The sequence below is a fragment of the Elaeis guineensis genome, chromosome 3 (genome assembly GCF_000442705.2).
Source record: "Elaeis guineensis isolate ETL-2024a chromosome 3, EG11, whole genome shotgun sequence".
NCBI classification, from domain to species: Eukaryota; Viridiplantae; Streptophyta; class Magnoliopsida; order Arecales; family Arecaceae; genus Elaeis; species Elaeis guineensis.
Window position 1 is genome coordinate 111,913,616 of NC_025995.2, and position 16,036 is coordinate 111,929,651.

The 16,036-nt window shown below is 38.1% G+C and overlaps 2 protein-coding genes across 3 annotated transcripts; both read left to right on the forward strand.

Annotated features, from left to right (window-relative positions):
• Positions 1-1,610: 1,610 nt before the first annotated feature.
• Positions 1,611-8,687, forward strand: LOC105040881 (glycosyltransferase-like KOBITO 1). 2 transcript variants are annotated; one of them, XM_010917620.4, is made up of 11 exons: positions 1,611-2,104; positions 4,572-4,721; positions 4,863-4,915; positions 5,223-5,331; positions 5,633-5,767; positions 5,840-5,884; positions 6,028-6,215; positions 6,396-6,537; positions 7,372-7,418; positions 7,884-7,971; positions 8,085-8,687. In XM_010917620.4, the coding sequence occupies exons 1-11, from the start codon at positions 1,748-1,750 to the stop codon at positions 8,373-8,375; spliced, it is 1,605 nt and encodes a 534-aa protein (XP_010915922.1). In that variant the 5' UTR covers positions 1,611-1,747; the 3' UTR covers positions 8,376-8,687. The 2 variants fall into 2 exon arrangements, with proteins under 2 accessions (XP_010915922.1, XP_019704603.1); XM_019849044.3 differs by lacking the exon at positions 1,611-2,104 and adding an exon at positions 2,856-4,020.
• Positions 8,688-10,165: 1,478 nt separating this feature from the next.
• LOC105040879 (glycosyltransferase-like At2g41451) lies at positions 10,166-15,316 on the forward strand. The gene is made up of 11 exons (XM_010917618.4): positions 10,166-10,604; positions 11,238-11,387; positions 11,525-11,577; positions 11,878-11,986; positions 12,266-12,400; positions 12,473-12,517; positions 12,660-12,847; positions 13,029-13,170; positions 14,036-14,082; positions 14,538-14,625; positions 14,717-15,316. The coding sequence occupies exons 1-11, from the start codon at positions 10,248-10,250 to the stop codon at positions 15,017-15,019; spliced, it is 1,617 nt and encodes a 538-aa protein (XP_010915920.1). The 5' UTR covers positions 10,166-10,247; the 3' UTR covers positions 15,020-15,316.
• The last annotated feature ends 720 nt before the right edge of the window (positions 15,317-16,036 follow it).

Here is a 16,036-nt window from a genome sequence, read left to right on the forward strand (position 1 = left end):
ATCATAAAAAATACATTTTCCTGTAGTGAGAGAGCAGGTTTAAAGCAATGATGAGTATCATGGCATGGTTAATTTGGCACTCTTGAAATGCTAGGATTATTTCAGCCCTCATGTGTCACGACATATTTTTTCTTCTAATACTATTGTAGGCAACTGTTAATGATGTATTTAAACTTTAACTTCTTAGCAGCTCATGAATGTGCCGTTTTGTGCTATGTTTAACTTGTTGGCAGTCTTTTCTATTATACATATTTGGACAATTGTATGTTTGTATTTGGATTGCATAGTGGGCTCATATTCCACATACTCATCCTAAAACATATAACTGGATTTTTGGCTCTGCTGCCTTGGTTATTATTTTCCAAATGATGTGTTAATGGAAGCTGAAACTGATGAAAATGGGGATATATTCTCTGCATATTGTGCCTTGATTATTATTTGGAAATGATGCGTCAATGGAAGCTGATAATTGTTCACATTTGCAAATAACTGTCCAGAAACTCATATATTTTGGATCATTCAGGTCTCATGTTAGCAGGTTTGCTATACAAATTATTCATGATCGGTCCTCATTTTAGGTTATCACTATCTTATGTTCTGGATCAAACTGGTATGTCTTCCTTTTGACACTCTTTTTAAGGTTTGGATAACATTTTGTTTCACAGTATTTTAGCTTACTTTGCAATTGTAAACTCTTGTTGGGTTATTTTTTATTCTATTGTACAGTTCTTATTACTTCTCAGTTAATACAGATTCAATTCTCTTTTATCAAACATTGTAAAGTTGAACACAATGTCATTTGAGGAGTCTCAAGAACGCAAGGAATTCAAAAATAAATATCATTAGAAATAAGAAAGAGCTTCTCCAATATTAACAACTACTATTCTAAGGTTGTTGGACAAGCTTGCATTAAAAAAAATGTAAATTTCCAGGCGAAGAGTATTCTTGAGTTTTTGAAAAAATTTATTCTCTATTTCTCATGGAACAGAGGTTTATTTCTATGTCAACAAAACATGGGTTGAAATAATACTGTATTAATTATACTAAAAATAATATGAAATACTAAATTTCTAATTAAATAAAAAATTAAAATAATAAAAATGAATAGTTATTCATCAAAAATTTGTATCTTTATTTTAAAAATAAAATTTGAATATCCCAACACTGCCAAGAAGAACGGCTATAAAGATTAACTCCAATGAACTAACATTTAGAATTTCTGTCCAAATAAGCAAAAGGCGATGGGACAAACTTGAAAGTTAAACTCAGTCTTTTATATGTATTTCAAAAAAGAAACCCTATCTTTTCATTTGACCGTTATGTAGTGTCAGCCTAGCTCATATGTTATACATCTTGCATTTAGTCCCTTCCATTAGTTCCACAGAAATAAATATCTTTTCATTTGACCGTTATAAGACCTCGAAGCTTGCTAATCGAAGAGAAACAATTCAGTGTATTAATAACGAAAACGTAAAAAGAAATTGATATCGTCACTAACCATTATTGACATTCCACCTGACCTAACTTTAGCAGGCAGGTCGCAATGTGATCGCAAACGCACCGTCCAGTCCAATTCGATACGCCTGATCGATCGCACTCGTGCCACCACAAAACGTGTGCATAGCATAAATCATAAATCGGGCGGGACGATAACATCTACTGGGAAAAAAAATCATGAAAAATAATCCTCTGTTGTCTCGGTCTCTCCCATCCGTTTCCCTTCTCCTGCTGCGGAGCGATCTCTGAAATGGCGGGTCTCGACGCCCCGCTGAGGCCGGCGGCCTTCTCCTCCGCCACCACCCAACCAAGCTTCTCCTCGCGGATCATCCTACTTCTCGCCGCGCTCCCCCTCGCCCTCGCCTGCTTGGCCTTCGTCCTCCAATGGCGCGGGGGGCTCCAGCACCCTGCGTCCCGCTGGCCCACCGACACTCCGATGTTCGCTGGCATGGAGAACAGCCCCCTAGGCTCCTCTCCATCCTCGTCCTCCCTCCGCTCCTCTTCCTCCTCCTCCGATTGCACCGAGATCCTCGGCAGGAGTTCGTCCCCCTCCTTCCCCTTCTACCGCGGCTGGAACTTCGATTTCGACCCCGATCCGCGACCAAAGGTCGGATTTTTGCTTTCCTTTTGCTACTAATTTTCGTTCTCTCGGGGTTTTATGATGGGATCTCGGGTGGATCTTGGTAGAATTAGGCGGCAGGTGGAGGAGCGGCGTAGAAGTTTGAATTGGTGATTTGGGCTTCAGTTTAGAAGTGCTCGTGGAATGCCTTCGTGTGTTCTCTTTCTTTTGAATTAGTAAGTTACTGGGGGGCACCTCATCGTGCTTTGAGGATGACACTATTCTCCTGTGGTGCTTAAAATTGAGGAAATTACAAAAACTCCTTTGAGATTTTCCTTTATTACATTTGCATCCAGTTATTTGAAAAATATACAGTGTCATCAAATAAATTAACGGAATCAGTTAAATTCTTTGAATGATATGAAAGGAAATACTTTACCTACCATTTTTATATAGTCACGATGTGAAGTTTGATTAAAAATAAAAAAATATTTTTTTATATATTATATTAAATATAAAAAAATACATAAATAAATCATGTAATCATCATTTTTTAATATATATTTAATATATATAATTTAATTTTTTTATTTAAAATTTTAAATAATGAAAATATATATTCTTTAAAAATTATATATTCTATGATCGGAAAAAGAAATATTTTTGTTATTTAAAAATTTTATAAAATTTAAATAATAAAAATATTTTTTATAATTTTTGAAAATAAAATTATGATATTTTATATATAGAAAATTATAATTTATTTTTAATAAAATAATAAAATTATAATTATTAAATATATATTAAAAAATAATGACCACGTGGGATAGTATATTTCATGCCGAATTTATTGCACCGCATACGGTGCACAGAGGCCTTTCAAGCGATGGATAGAATTTAGGCTCGAGGCCCAGTCCATGATCCTCTAGCGTCAGACGATCATGATAACGGCGGCGGCAGTAGTGATGGCCATCCGGCCATCGATCTGATGAAGTATGCGGCCGTTGACCATCTGCTACCGGTATACTCCGTGCCGATGGGGTTTCTATTTCTTCGGGAGACGGATGGGTTTAGGGTCTTCCGTTTAAGGACCTTGATTGAGGGAGAAGGAAGGGTTGCGACTTGCGAGGCGTGGTGGCGTGGGCAGAAAAGGTTCAGTGCCACCAAGGGCATCGATAAGCATTCGAGGTGGTCCGCACCCAAAGTGGGCTTTTGATACTCATTGGCCACCTCTGGACCAACGCCACCCCCAGCTTCTCCTCCTCCGAACCCACCTTCGGCTCCACGGCCAACTCCTCCACCACCACCAAACCCATTGCCACCACCACCTCTGAACCTGGCCCCCACCTCCCACACCCACTCCAAAGCCAGCTCCGCCTCCGAAACCTCCACCAACCCCACCAGCACCACCTCCACCAACCCCACAGCCATGATCTAACCCAACTCCGCTGCCCAAGCCAGCTCCGGCTCCGGCTCCACCACCTATGCCTCCACCACCAAGTCTACCTCCTCCAAACCCGCCGCCGAGCCCGCCATGGTGGTGAAACCAATTTTGCGAGGTTAGAACTGCGATGTCGACGGTTGGTCCAGTCAAGGAGAAGTCGGAGAGGAGGGCGGAGGGAGGTTGGGGATGGGATCGGACCCAGCAGAGGATGTCGGGGCTGAGGAGGGAGGGCGGTAGCTGAGGCCTGTGGGGGAGATCGCATATGCGCTCGACGCCGGTGGGGAGGGAAGGGTGTGCAAGGAGGGGAAGGCCAAGGGGGCAGGCGGAGGGGGCGGCGGAGATGAAGGAGTCAAGGAGGGGGAGGTTGGCTGGGGTGACGAGGATGGTGAGGGAGAAGGCGGCGGCGGCGGCGGCGAAGTGGTTGGAGAGGTGGTGGGCGAGGTTGAGGAGGGGGATCAGGCGACCCTGAGCTGGAAGAGGGATGAGGAGGAGAAATTTGAAGACCTCAGCAACTATGAAGGTCATTTCCGTCATTTTGAATTTTTTTTCTAATTTAGTATTTGGATCTGACGGTTCGACTAACATTCCATTCAGTATTGAAGTGTTAGATAAAAATAAACCTTAGGAAAGTAAGCGTATGCTTTTCAAATTATGTGATGTAATTTAGCCAGGGGGATTTTGGTAATTTACTCTGAAAAATTGGATTTTGATGGTCTTATGATCAATTTAGTTCATATACTGATCTTATCATCAATACAGTGGATCTTTGCTGGAATTTTGTTTGACATGCTTTGGATCTTAACCTATTCACTCGATTATTCCAGTAATTTTACAGTCAAAGTGCTTTGAACTTTCCCTTTCTCAAGCTTCTCATTGAACTTAAGTAACAAAACTATGTTTACTTCTCCACAGTAGTTCTGAAACCCGTTGGATGTCATGCTACATGGTTTTTTCAAGAAATTAGGTAAAGAGTTTGAGTAATGGTTTCCTGCAAAGATTGTTTTCTTGCATTCTACTTTTTCAACTAGTTTTACTCATATGTCCCTAGGGGCATCCTTTTGGTCAATGCAGATATGTATCACAACGAGCACTTCAGCTGGTTTGGAGCAAATTCTGCCGTGGTTGTATTATCACAAAGTTATTGGAGTTACAACCTTCTTTCTGTTTGTAGAAGGGCAGGCTGCAAAACCTAATGTTTCAGCAGTCCTTGAATCTATTCCTGTAATTTTTTTGTTAAATATAATAACTTTTTCCTCTTTCTTTCCCATTTCGATTTGCTCTCTGTTCTCCTTTCTCAACCATTCTCACTGACTCAAGTGCTGGTGTTCTGAGTAAGATGCTGTTTTTCCATTTCTATGACAGGGGGTCAAAGTCATCGATAGAACTAGTGAGTTTGAGTTGAAGCGGGGTAAAAGGTTGGTTCATTTATATTTGGCCTGATTAGATCTTTAGAGAAGGCTACGATGAATAATAATTTGGTTTACAAAAAAATGCTTAAATATATTAGCAAGGAAGTACGAACAACCATAAATCACCGTAGTTGCTTAAAGTATGTATATATGCATGACAAATAAATTGTTTTCCTTCCAGATTTATGTGAATTTGAACACTATGATGAGTTTATTTTACTTGTTTGAAGAGAACTTCTACAGTTAGTGAATTTTTTTTATCACAATCGTCTGAATACCAGCTAATGTGTATTTGTTTTCTTCTGAACCATAGCCGTTTCCGGAATGAGACTCGGTTGTCAGACTTCTTTTACAAATCATGCAATTATGGACTATTTGTGAAACAATCATTGAATATGGAGAAGGCTACTGTTTTGGCACAGGTATGCCAACTCTATCACTATTTTCATGTCAAGCAGCTTTTTCTTCTTTCTTTCTTTTTTTTTTTTTAAAAAAAATTATGAACATTGTCTTGCCAAATTATTGCATCTGGCCTTTATTATTCTGCTTTATTGCTGGTATGTTAGAGTTGTTTCATTAATTTATGGCTCAATATTGCAGTAGAGGTGATTCTACTCTTAACATCCGTTATCCTTTGTCATCATTTGACATACATTTTCGCTTTAGCTTGCTATGATATTCAAATGGAAACATAATATGCCTTGTTGCTTATTTTCATGGAAGGATGCTGGTATGGACTGGATCATCCATCTTGACACTGATGAGTTAGTACATCCAGCTGGTGCCCGAGAGTACTCTTTAAGGCAGTTGCTGTCAGATGTACCTAGCAATGTTGATATGGTTATCTTTCCAAATTATGTAAGCTGGCCTCCGTTATTATATGAATAGATATTTTCATGTTGTAGATCTGATTTGCTTTTTGGATTTCAGGAAAGTAGCATAGAACGAGATGATATTAAAGATCCATTTACTGAGGTAATCGATGTCTCATATTGCTAATCAGATTATCTGGTTTGTTGTTTACATCTTCTAATGTGGTGAGGACATTGTCTATGTGAATTTGGGAATATATCAAGAATGTTCAATTGAATATGCAAATTCGTTTTGTGGCCCATTAGGTTTCCATGTTTAAGAAGAATTATGATCATCTTCCCAAGGAAACATATTTTAGCTTATACAAGGAAGCAACACGTGGTAATCCATACTACTTTCTTACTTACGTAAATGGGAAATCTGCTGCACGTATTCAAGAATATCTTCGTCCTAATGGTGCACATAGATGGCACAATTATATGAAGCCCCCCAAGTAAGATTATTCCTCTTTATGCAGCCTAATTCATCTTTATAAATGTGACTGTTCCTTGTGAATATTTATTGCCCGAAAGTACTTTAGAGAAGTGATGTTCAGCATTAAATCTTATGTGATTCCATGGCTTTGATTACTCAAGTAGGCTGGGGTTATGACTGTTCATGTTATTTTTGGTAGTGAGATCAAATTGGAAGAGGCTGCCATTCTGCATTACACATATGCTAAATTTTCAGACTTGGCATCAAGGCGTGATAGGTGTGACTGTAAACCAACAAAGGATGATGTCAAGAGATGCTTTATGCTGGAATTTGATAGAGAGGTGAGTGTTCTTTCACCAACTCAAAAGTCTCTTCTAACTATGTTTACAGTGTAAACTAGCAAGGATCAACTTGTGCAGGTGAACTTGCACAACTAAAGTTAAAATTTTTATGTTTGGAAATAGAACCAGGATCTTAACCATTTCTGACATATGTAATGTTCCGAGGATGATAGCCATCAAGCATCTAAACATTTTTTTTTCCAGCGCTACCAGCTTCATCAATCAACCTGTTTCTTGAAACAAAAATTAAGCTGCCTTGTTAGTGCAGGAGGGATCATAAGTGATACGGTTACAAGACTGTGTATATGCTTGAGATATTTTATAGAATAAGTATAATTATAAGCTTACTACATATGAGAAAATGCATAAATGATTATAATAAGATAAAATAACCATTACAGATTAAGCTAAAGAGAATAGCTTTATTTTCATGTAGTTTTACTAGGAAAATCTACTGATGTCTACTTTTCATGTGAATGTATATTAACACATCTCTGAGTCAATCTGTCATATATGCATATATAATCTTTAGCATATCTACCAGGCCTTCAGTTATACATCTTAGTTAGCCTTTGTGGAACTTGTCAGCACATTACTACATGACATCATCTATTATATTAGGTGGGTTTTAGCACTTCCATCTTGGATGAGGGTTGCAAATTCATCAACAACCATATCGTGCTCGAGATTTTTATTTAACATGGATCTTTAGCCGATGAACAGAAATTCAGTATATCTGCCATTTTAACAGACCTTTGAATGATCATGGTAATTAGTTATATTCCATTTATTTTGTGATGGCATGCGCTAACAGCTTCCATGTCGGCATGGTAGGCTTTCATTATTGCATCAACCGCCACCGAGGAAGAAATGCTAAGATGGTAACTCCCTCAACTACCTTTCTTGGTATTATTGAACTATCCTAAAATATTCGTGTTGATTGTCACATAAATATTCTCAATTCATGCTGAGCTTGATCATCGACCCCAGCTTGATGAGAAAATGCTTCGGGTTATGATGACAAAATGCCAAATGTTCTTAAAATTCATTTTGAAGGGTTTCCTAAGCAATATTTGTGGCCATATCTTATTGTTACTTGGTTTCTTGGTTTCATGTGGAAGTAGATTTGACCTTCTCTTATCCACAAGAAAGAAATCCCAGATGGATTCCTATTATGACAAGATGAAGGAATTTCATATAATTAATCATCTGATGTAGCTCTAGTTGCACTTTTTACCTAGTTCCTATTGTGCAGCTAGTTTTAATTCTCCTACAACAGGAGCACTGCTATCTTGATTCCAATATATTGCACTGCTATCTTGGTAAACTTGTCATTTCCATTTCAGGTTCCGTGAACGCGTGGTATGGACTGACAAAAAACTCATTTTGAAACTTCTCAGGAAGGGTATCTTGACCCGAATATATACACCCATGGTAACTTTCATTCTCAAATTAATGAAAGAACTCTAGTTAAAACTCTATCCAATCCGTATTATACCCTACTTCTGCAAACTTGCCATCCATGTATCTAACAATTCTATTTTCAGGCCATTATACAAGGTTTGAAGGAGTCTGGTGTTTTCAGCTCAGCAGTTGTATCAGCAAAAACACTCACCAAAGAGAAATTTTTGTCTTCTATGGAGAGTCTTCAGAACAAAAATTCTTCAGTGGTTCCTAATTTGAGGGCCAGTGCAAGCCAATCGATTTCTGCCAGTACCTTGAGACGAAGCAGTGATGGTGAATCTCAAGCAACTGCAAGGAGGATATTGGAGTTGGCTAGCGTCCACAATAAAACAATGCGACCAATGTCTCCCCCTGGCTTGGCCAACCTCCTCTAACCATTCTTTGAAACCGAGTTACGTACGTGCCGTTCAAGATAGAATGAGAAGCATAGAGTATATCATGAGGCTGACCCTTAACTAGATCACCCAAGTGTCGAGTTAAACTTGCATGCCATTGAGATGGAGTCAGATTGCCAACTATGACTTCTGGCAAGTTAGCCGGCTGGTGGTCTCTCTTCGTAGATGATACTCGAAAACTAGACAGCATACATTGGTATATCCTATCCAGGAGATATGCTCTCCAAACCATGGATACATCAAAAACTAATACGAAATTATAAAATATAATGGAATTATATTTCAAAGGAAGCTCTATTAGCAATTAAAATAGAAAATAATGAACTGCTTCACAAAAATAACAGCTTCATTTGCTTCACACGTTTCAAAATATCGGAAGCAGTGATATTTGCCGCACGTGTGGATACAAGCAGTCCCATGCAACCGGTGGCACAGACAATAACGTAATAAGTTCTGCTCTGATTAAGAACCTTGAGGTCCCTTCATGCTTCCCATATGGAACTTCCAATTAAATATACCAAAGCTATTCCTTGGTATAGCCGATCTGCCGTTGTTCGAGCCCCGCGTCTCCCACCAAGACTAACAATATTATAAGTAATAACGTAGCATGCAACAGATCAAGGATAATTGTTTTTATAAAAAAAAAAATGTTATGGATGTTTTATAATTCAGAAATTTCTTTTATTTTATAAGCTTAGTTTTCGCAGAAAAGAGTTTTTGGGATCAAGGCAAATTAGAAAATTTTTATTCTAATAAAGTTCTATAAAATATATATTTTTCCGTATCAAGATAAAGAAAGAAAAATTCAGTTAATTTGAAATTCAAGATATGGCATGCTTGATATAAGATTTTTTTTTTTTTAAATATTGAAAAGAGTAGGAGAGTTTGTCTGTCTTATATGTTTAACAAATGTAAGATATGCTCAAAATATATTTTAATAATTATTTTTGTAAAAAAAAAGTATCTGATTAGATCTTTTACAGAATAGTATGCGTATGGAATATTTTAAACTTGTCAACAAAAGCCAGTTGTCTTTATAAATTTTTGCTGATTGGTTAGTACTGCTGTCACCAACTAATTTAATAATAGAAAGCAGTCTAAGTATGACTATATTTACCGTCAAAATTATTAGAGAAATAATATCCTATCTTAAAAGAGATCAACATCTTCCGACAAATCTAATAATAAAGATTAATCCCATCAAAGTAACATTTAGAATTTTCCAATGAAAACTAGATTAGCCTACTTGAATACATGCTTTATTCTAACATCTAGAATTTCTATTCTGAATGTGTGCCATGGCAAGCATGGAAGGCAAACTTAGTCTTTTATATGCATTTCAAACAAGAAACTCTATCTAATAACAAAAAAAACAAGAAACTCTATCCCTTCCATTAGTTCCACTTTATTAAATATCTTTCTGAACATTTATATTTGTCCAAAATATATACCTACTTTATATATAATTATAGGCGCTTGAAACTAAATTTAAAACGGCGGCTAATCCAAGAGATACAAATTTTCCAGTGTACAGGAAACGAAAACGAAAAAAAAATTGAAATCATATCGTCACTCACCATTATTGACAATCCACCAGACCTAACTGACAGACAAGTCGTCCAATCCAAACAATTATGCATACCAAAAAAAAAAAAAAAAAATCCACGCAAGTAGGCACTCTTGATAGTTCGTACAGCCACTAAACGTGGGTATATCATAAGTCGGGCGGGACAATAACATAAGGAAAAAAAAAAAAAAAAATCTTAGGAAAAAGAAGTCCTACCCTGCGTCGGTCCCTCAAGAGTCCATTTGTTTTTCCCTTCCTTCTGCTCGCTGGAGCGATAATCTCCAATGGCGGGTCTCAACGCCCCTCTGAGGCCGGCCGCCTTCTCCTCCGCCACCGCCCAACCGAGCTTCTCCTCTCGGATCATCCTCCTCCTCACCACGCTCCCCCTCGCCCTCGCCTGCTTGGCCTTCGTCCTCCAATGGCGCGGGGGGCTCCAGGACCCTTCCTCCCGCTGGCCCACCGACACCCAGATGTTCCCGGGCATGGAGAACAGCCCCCTAGGCTCCTCTTCGTCCTCCTCCTCCCACCGCTCCTCTTCCTCCTCCTCCGATTGCACCGAGATCCTCGGCAGGAGTTCCGCTCCCTCCTTCCCCTTTTACCGCGGCTGGAACTTCGATTTCGACCCCGATCCGCGACCAAAGGTCGGATTTTTGCTTTCGTTTTGCCGCTAATTTTCGCTCTCTGAGGATATTATGATGGGATCTGGGGTGGATCTTGGAAGAGTTAGGCGGTAGGTGGAGCAGCGGTGGTGGAAGTTTGAATTAGGGATCTGAGCTTTAGTTTAGAAGTGCTCGTGGAATGTCTTCGAGTTCCCTTTCTTTTGAATTAGTGTTAATGTACGGGAAGGGTATCTCCTCTTGCTTTGAGGATGACACTGTTCTGTTGGTGGTGCTTAAAAATTCGATTTTGATGGTCTTATGATTAATTTAGTTCATATGCTGATCTTATCATCAGTACGGCGGACCTTTGCTGGTATTTTGTTGGACATGCTTTGGATCTTAAGCTATTCACTTGATTAAGTCCAGTAATTTCACCACCAAATACGTACATGGAACTTCCCCTTTCTCAAGCTTCTTATTGAATTTAAGTAACAAAACTCTGTGTACTTCTCCACAGTAGTTCTGAAACCCGTTGGATGTATGCTATACGCTTTTTTCGAGAAATTAGCTCAAGGGTTCGAGTGATGGTTTCCTGCAAAGATTGTTTTCTTGCATTCCACTTTTTCAACTAGTTTTACTCATATGTCCCTAGGGGCATCCTTTTGGTTAATGCAGATATGTATCACAACGAGTACTTCAGCTGGTTTGGAGCAAATTCTGCCATGGTTGTATTATCACAAAGTCATCGGAGTTACAAACTTCTTTCTGTTTGTAGAAGGGCAGGCTGCAAAACCTAATGTTTCAGCAGTCCTTGAATCCATTCCTGTAATTTTGTTTTAAATATAATAACTTTTTTCACTCTTTTTTTTTCCTCCCCATTTCGATCTGCTCTATCTTTTTACCCCTAAAACATCCTTACTGACTAAGGTAAGTAAGATACTGTTTTTCCATTTCTATGACAGGGGGTCAAAGTCATCTATAGAACTAGGGAACTCGAGGAGAAGCAGGCTAAAAGGTCGGTTCATTTTTATTTGGCCTGATTAGGTCTGCAGAGAAGGCTACAATGCATAATCATTTGGTTTACAAAAAAGCTTAAATATATAGCAAGGAAGTACAAACAACTGTAGTTGCCTAAAGTATATGTATATATGCATGACAGATAAATTGTTTTGCTTCCAGATTTAGGTGAATTCAAACACTATGATGAGTTTATTTTACTTTGTTCAAGAGAACTTTTATGGTTACCTGCTGAATGCTTTTTATCACAATCGTCTGCATGCCAGCTAATGTGTATTTGTTTTTTTGTGAACCATAGCCGTATCTGGAACGAGACTTGGTTGTCAGGCTTCTTTTACAAACCATGCAATTATGAACTATTTGTGAAACAATCATTGAATATGGAGATGGCTATTGTTTTGGCACGGGTAAGACCAACTCTATCGATATTTTCATGTCAAACAGCTCTCTCTCTCTCTCTCATCAAGATTGACTAGCCAAATTATTGTATCCGGCCTTTATTATTCTGTTTTATTGCTGGTATTTTAGAGTTGTTTCATTCATTTTGGGCTCAATATTGCAGTAGAGATGATTCTTCTCTCAGCATTCATGATCCTTTGTCATCATTTGACATTGCATTTTCACTTTAGCTTGCTATGATATTCAAATGGAAACATGATATGCTTTGTTGCTCGTTTTCATGGAAGGATGCTAATTTGGACTGGATCATCCATCTTGATACTGATGAGTTAATACATCCAGCTGGTGCCCGAGAGTACTCTTTAAGACAGTTGCTGTCAGATGTACCTGGCAATGTTGATATGGTTATCTTTCCAAATTATGTAAGCAGGCCTCTGTTATTATATGAATTGATATTTTCATGCTGTAGATCTGATTCGCTTTTTGGATTTCAGGAAAGTAGCATAGAACGAGATGATATCAAAGATCCATTTACTGAGGTAATTGGCATCTTATATTGCTAATCAAATTATCTGGTTTGTTGTTACATCTTCTAATCTGGTGCGGGCATTGCCTGTGTGAATTTTGGAATATATCACTAATGTTCTATTGAATATGCAAATTTGTTTTGTGGCCCCACAGGTTTCCATGTTTAAGAAGAATTATGATCATCTTCCCAAGGAAACATATTTTGGCTTATACAAGGAAGCAACACGTGGTAATCCAAACTACTTTCTTACTTACGGAAATGGGAAATCTGCTGCACGTATTCAAGAATATCTTCGCCCTAATGGTGCACATAGATGGCACAATTATATGAAGACCCCCAAGTAAGATTATTCCTCTTTATGCAGCCTAATTCATCTTTATAGATGCGACTGTTCCTTGCAAATATTTATTGCGTGAAAGTACTTAAGAGAAGTGATGTTATGCATTAAATCTTATTTGATACCGTGCTTTGATTACTCAAGTAGGCTGCTTGTGAGTTATGACTCTTCATGTTTTTGATAGTGAGATCAAATTGGAAGAGGCTGCAATTCTGCATTACACATATGCTAAATTTTCAGACTTGACATCAAGGCGTGATAGATGTGGCTGTAAACCAACAAAGGATGATGTCAAGAGATGCTTTATGCTGGAGTTTGATAGAGATGTGAGTGTTCTTTGACCAGCTCAAGAGTCTCTTCTAATTATGTTTAAACTAGCAGGGATCAAATTATGCAGGTGAACTTGTACAACTTAAGTTAAAATATTTATATTTGCAAATATAACCAGGATCCTAACCATTTCTGACATATGTAATGTTCTGAGGACATTGGCCATCAATCATCTACATATATGTTTTTTCTTTTTTTTTTTTTTGGCACTACCGGCTTAATCAGTAAATCTGTTTCTTGAAACAAAAATTAAGCTGCCTTGTTAGAGTGGGAGGAATCATATGTGATAAAGTTACAAGACTGTGTATATGCTTGAGATATCATTTTCTAGAATAAGTATGGTTATAAGCTTACTACATGTGAAAAAATGTATAAATGATTATAATAAGCTAAAATGTCCATTGCAGATAAGCTAAAGAAAATAGCTGTATTTTCATGTAGTTTTACTAGGACGATGTACCAATATTTTCTTTTCATGTGAATGTATGTTGACTTATCTCTATGAGTCATTTTGTCATATGTACATGTATACTCTTTAGCTTATCTAACAAGCCTTGAGGTATGCACCTTAGTTAAGCCTTCATGGAACTTGTCAGCACATTCCTACATTATATCATCCACCATATTATCTGGTTTTAGCACTCCGATCTTAAATGAGGGTTGCAAATTCAAAAACAACATTATCGTGCTGGAGATTTTTATCGGACATAGATCTTTAACTTATGAATGGAAATTCAGTTTATCTGCCATCTTAACAAACCTCTGAGTGATCATGGAAATTAGTGAAATTCAATTTTTTAAAGATGTTTTTGTTTTCTCTTGTGATCGCATGTGCTAACAACTTCCATATCGACATGGTAGGCTTTCATTATTGCATCAACTGCCACCCAGGAAGAAATGCTACGATGGTAATTCCCTCAACTACCTTTCTTAATATTACTGAATTATCCTAAAATATCTTGTCAATTGTCACATAAATATTCTCATTCATGCTGAGCTTGATCACTGACCCAGCTTGGTAGGAAAATGCTTTTGAGCTATGATGACGAAGTTGTCAAATGTTCTCTTAAATCATTTTGAAGGGTTTCTTGTTCTTAAGCAATATTTGTGGCCATATCTTGTTGTTACTTGGTTTCTTGGTTTCATGTGGAAGTAGATTAGACCTACTCTTATGCACGAGAAAGAAATCCTAGATGGACTCCTATTATGACAAGATGAAGGAACATCTGATGCAACTCTAACTGCATTCTTCACCTAGTTTTTATTGTGCAGCTAGCTTTAATTGTCCTACAACAGAGCACCATTATCCTGATTCCAATATATTGCTGAACATTTGTTGGTAAACTTGTCATTTCCATTTCAGGTTTCGTGAACGCGTAGTATGGACTGACAAACAACTCAATTTGAAACTTCTCAGGAAGGCTATCTTGACCCGAATATATACGCCTATGGTAACTTTCACTCTCAAATTCATGAAAAAATCCTGTTAAAAACTCTGTCCATTCTATTTTCAGGCCATATATCTAACAATTCTATTTTCAGGCCATTATACAGGGTTTAAAGGGGTCTGGTGTTTTCACCTCGGCGGTTGTATCCGCAAAAACACTCACAAAGGAGAAATTTTTGTCTTCTGTGGAGAGTCTTCAGAACAAAAATTCTTCTGTAGTTCCTAGTTTGAGGGCTGGGGTAAGCCAATCACTTTCCGGCAGCTCCTTGAGAAGAGGTAATGATGGTGCATCTCAAGCAACTGCAAGGAGGATACTGGAGATGGCCGATGTCCACAAGAAAGCAATTCCACCAATGTCTTCCCCTGGCTTGGCTGATCTCCACATGGAGACATTGTGAACCTCCTCTAACAAATCGTTGAAACATATACCAGAGTTATGTTCGGGCTATTCAAGACATCGAGAAGCATACAGTATATCATGAGGCTGACCCTTATTAGATCATCCAAGTACTGAGTTAAAGTTGCACACGATTGAGATGGAGTCATATTGCCTGCCTGACTCCTGGTAATTTAGTTGCTATATCTGGTTGCATTGTGGCATGAATTGTATCTTCCTGTTCAAACATTTTTTGTATAGCCATTGTACGATTGATTATCTTCTGTTAGTGAATGGCATAGGCCTCATTTTTTTTTTATTCTGATGAGAAACGTTCTTTTCCCTTTTTTTTTTTTTTTTTTCCTTCCAGAGTTGAGAACTAGTTGGCAATTAGGGGTTCCTGACGGATAGATGAACGACCCTGTTGGTTTAGGCTGCATCCATTACATGTGTTCTGGGCTTATGCATGTTTTTCGACCTTCCGCGCATTGTACCGCATGAGTGAGGCTTAAAAATAATTTAAATGGGCCGCTGTGTAAAGTGGCATCTGCTTAAGAGAGCTTAGGTTCGTTAAGTATAAGCCCGAAAAATTAGCGAAGCTTAGGGCCTAGGGATTCTCATCAATTTTAGTTTGAAGGTAGGCTTTGATTAGCTGTTTCAAAAATAATTGGCTGGTGGCAGGCTAGCATAGATCAAGACGTGCTTGCGAGAGAGACTGATGAAATAAAACTAAACGTTTCAGGGATAGAAACAATAGATTAATCGAGCATCTCGACGAAACTCGATCTCCTTTTTTCTCTCTCCCCTCCATGTGAATTTAAAATAAAAATCCTTGATCCGATTTTCCAGTATCCCTGCACTGCCTAAAATTAAGTGCAGGAAAAAACATTCTCTTGCTGAGATCTCTATTTTTTTTTTTTATAGAATAAAAGAGCGATCGTACCACTTTGATACGAAAGCAGCCTATAAAATCAAGTTTCGCAAAGCCGGCGGATAAGTATCCCTTGTCTTCAGATTCATCTTCAGAGTACTCTGCCAC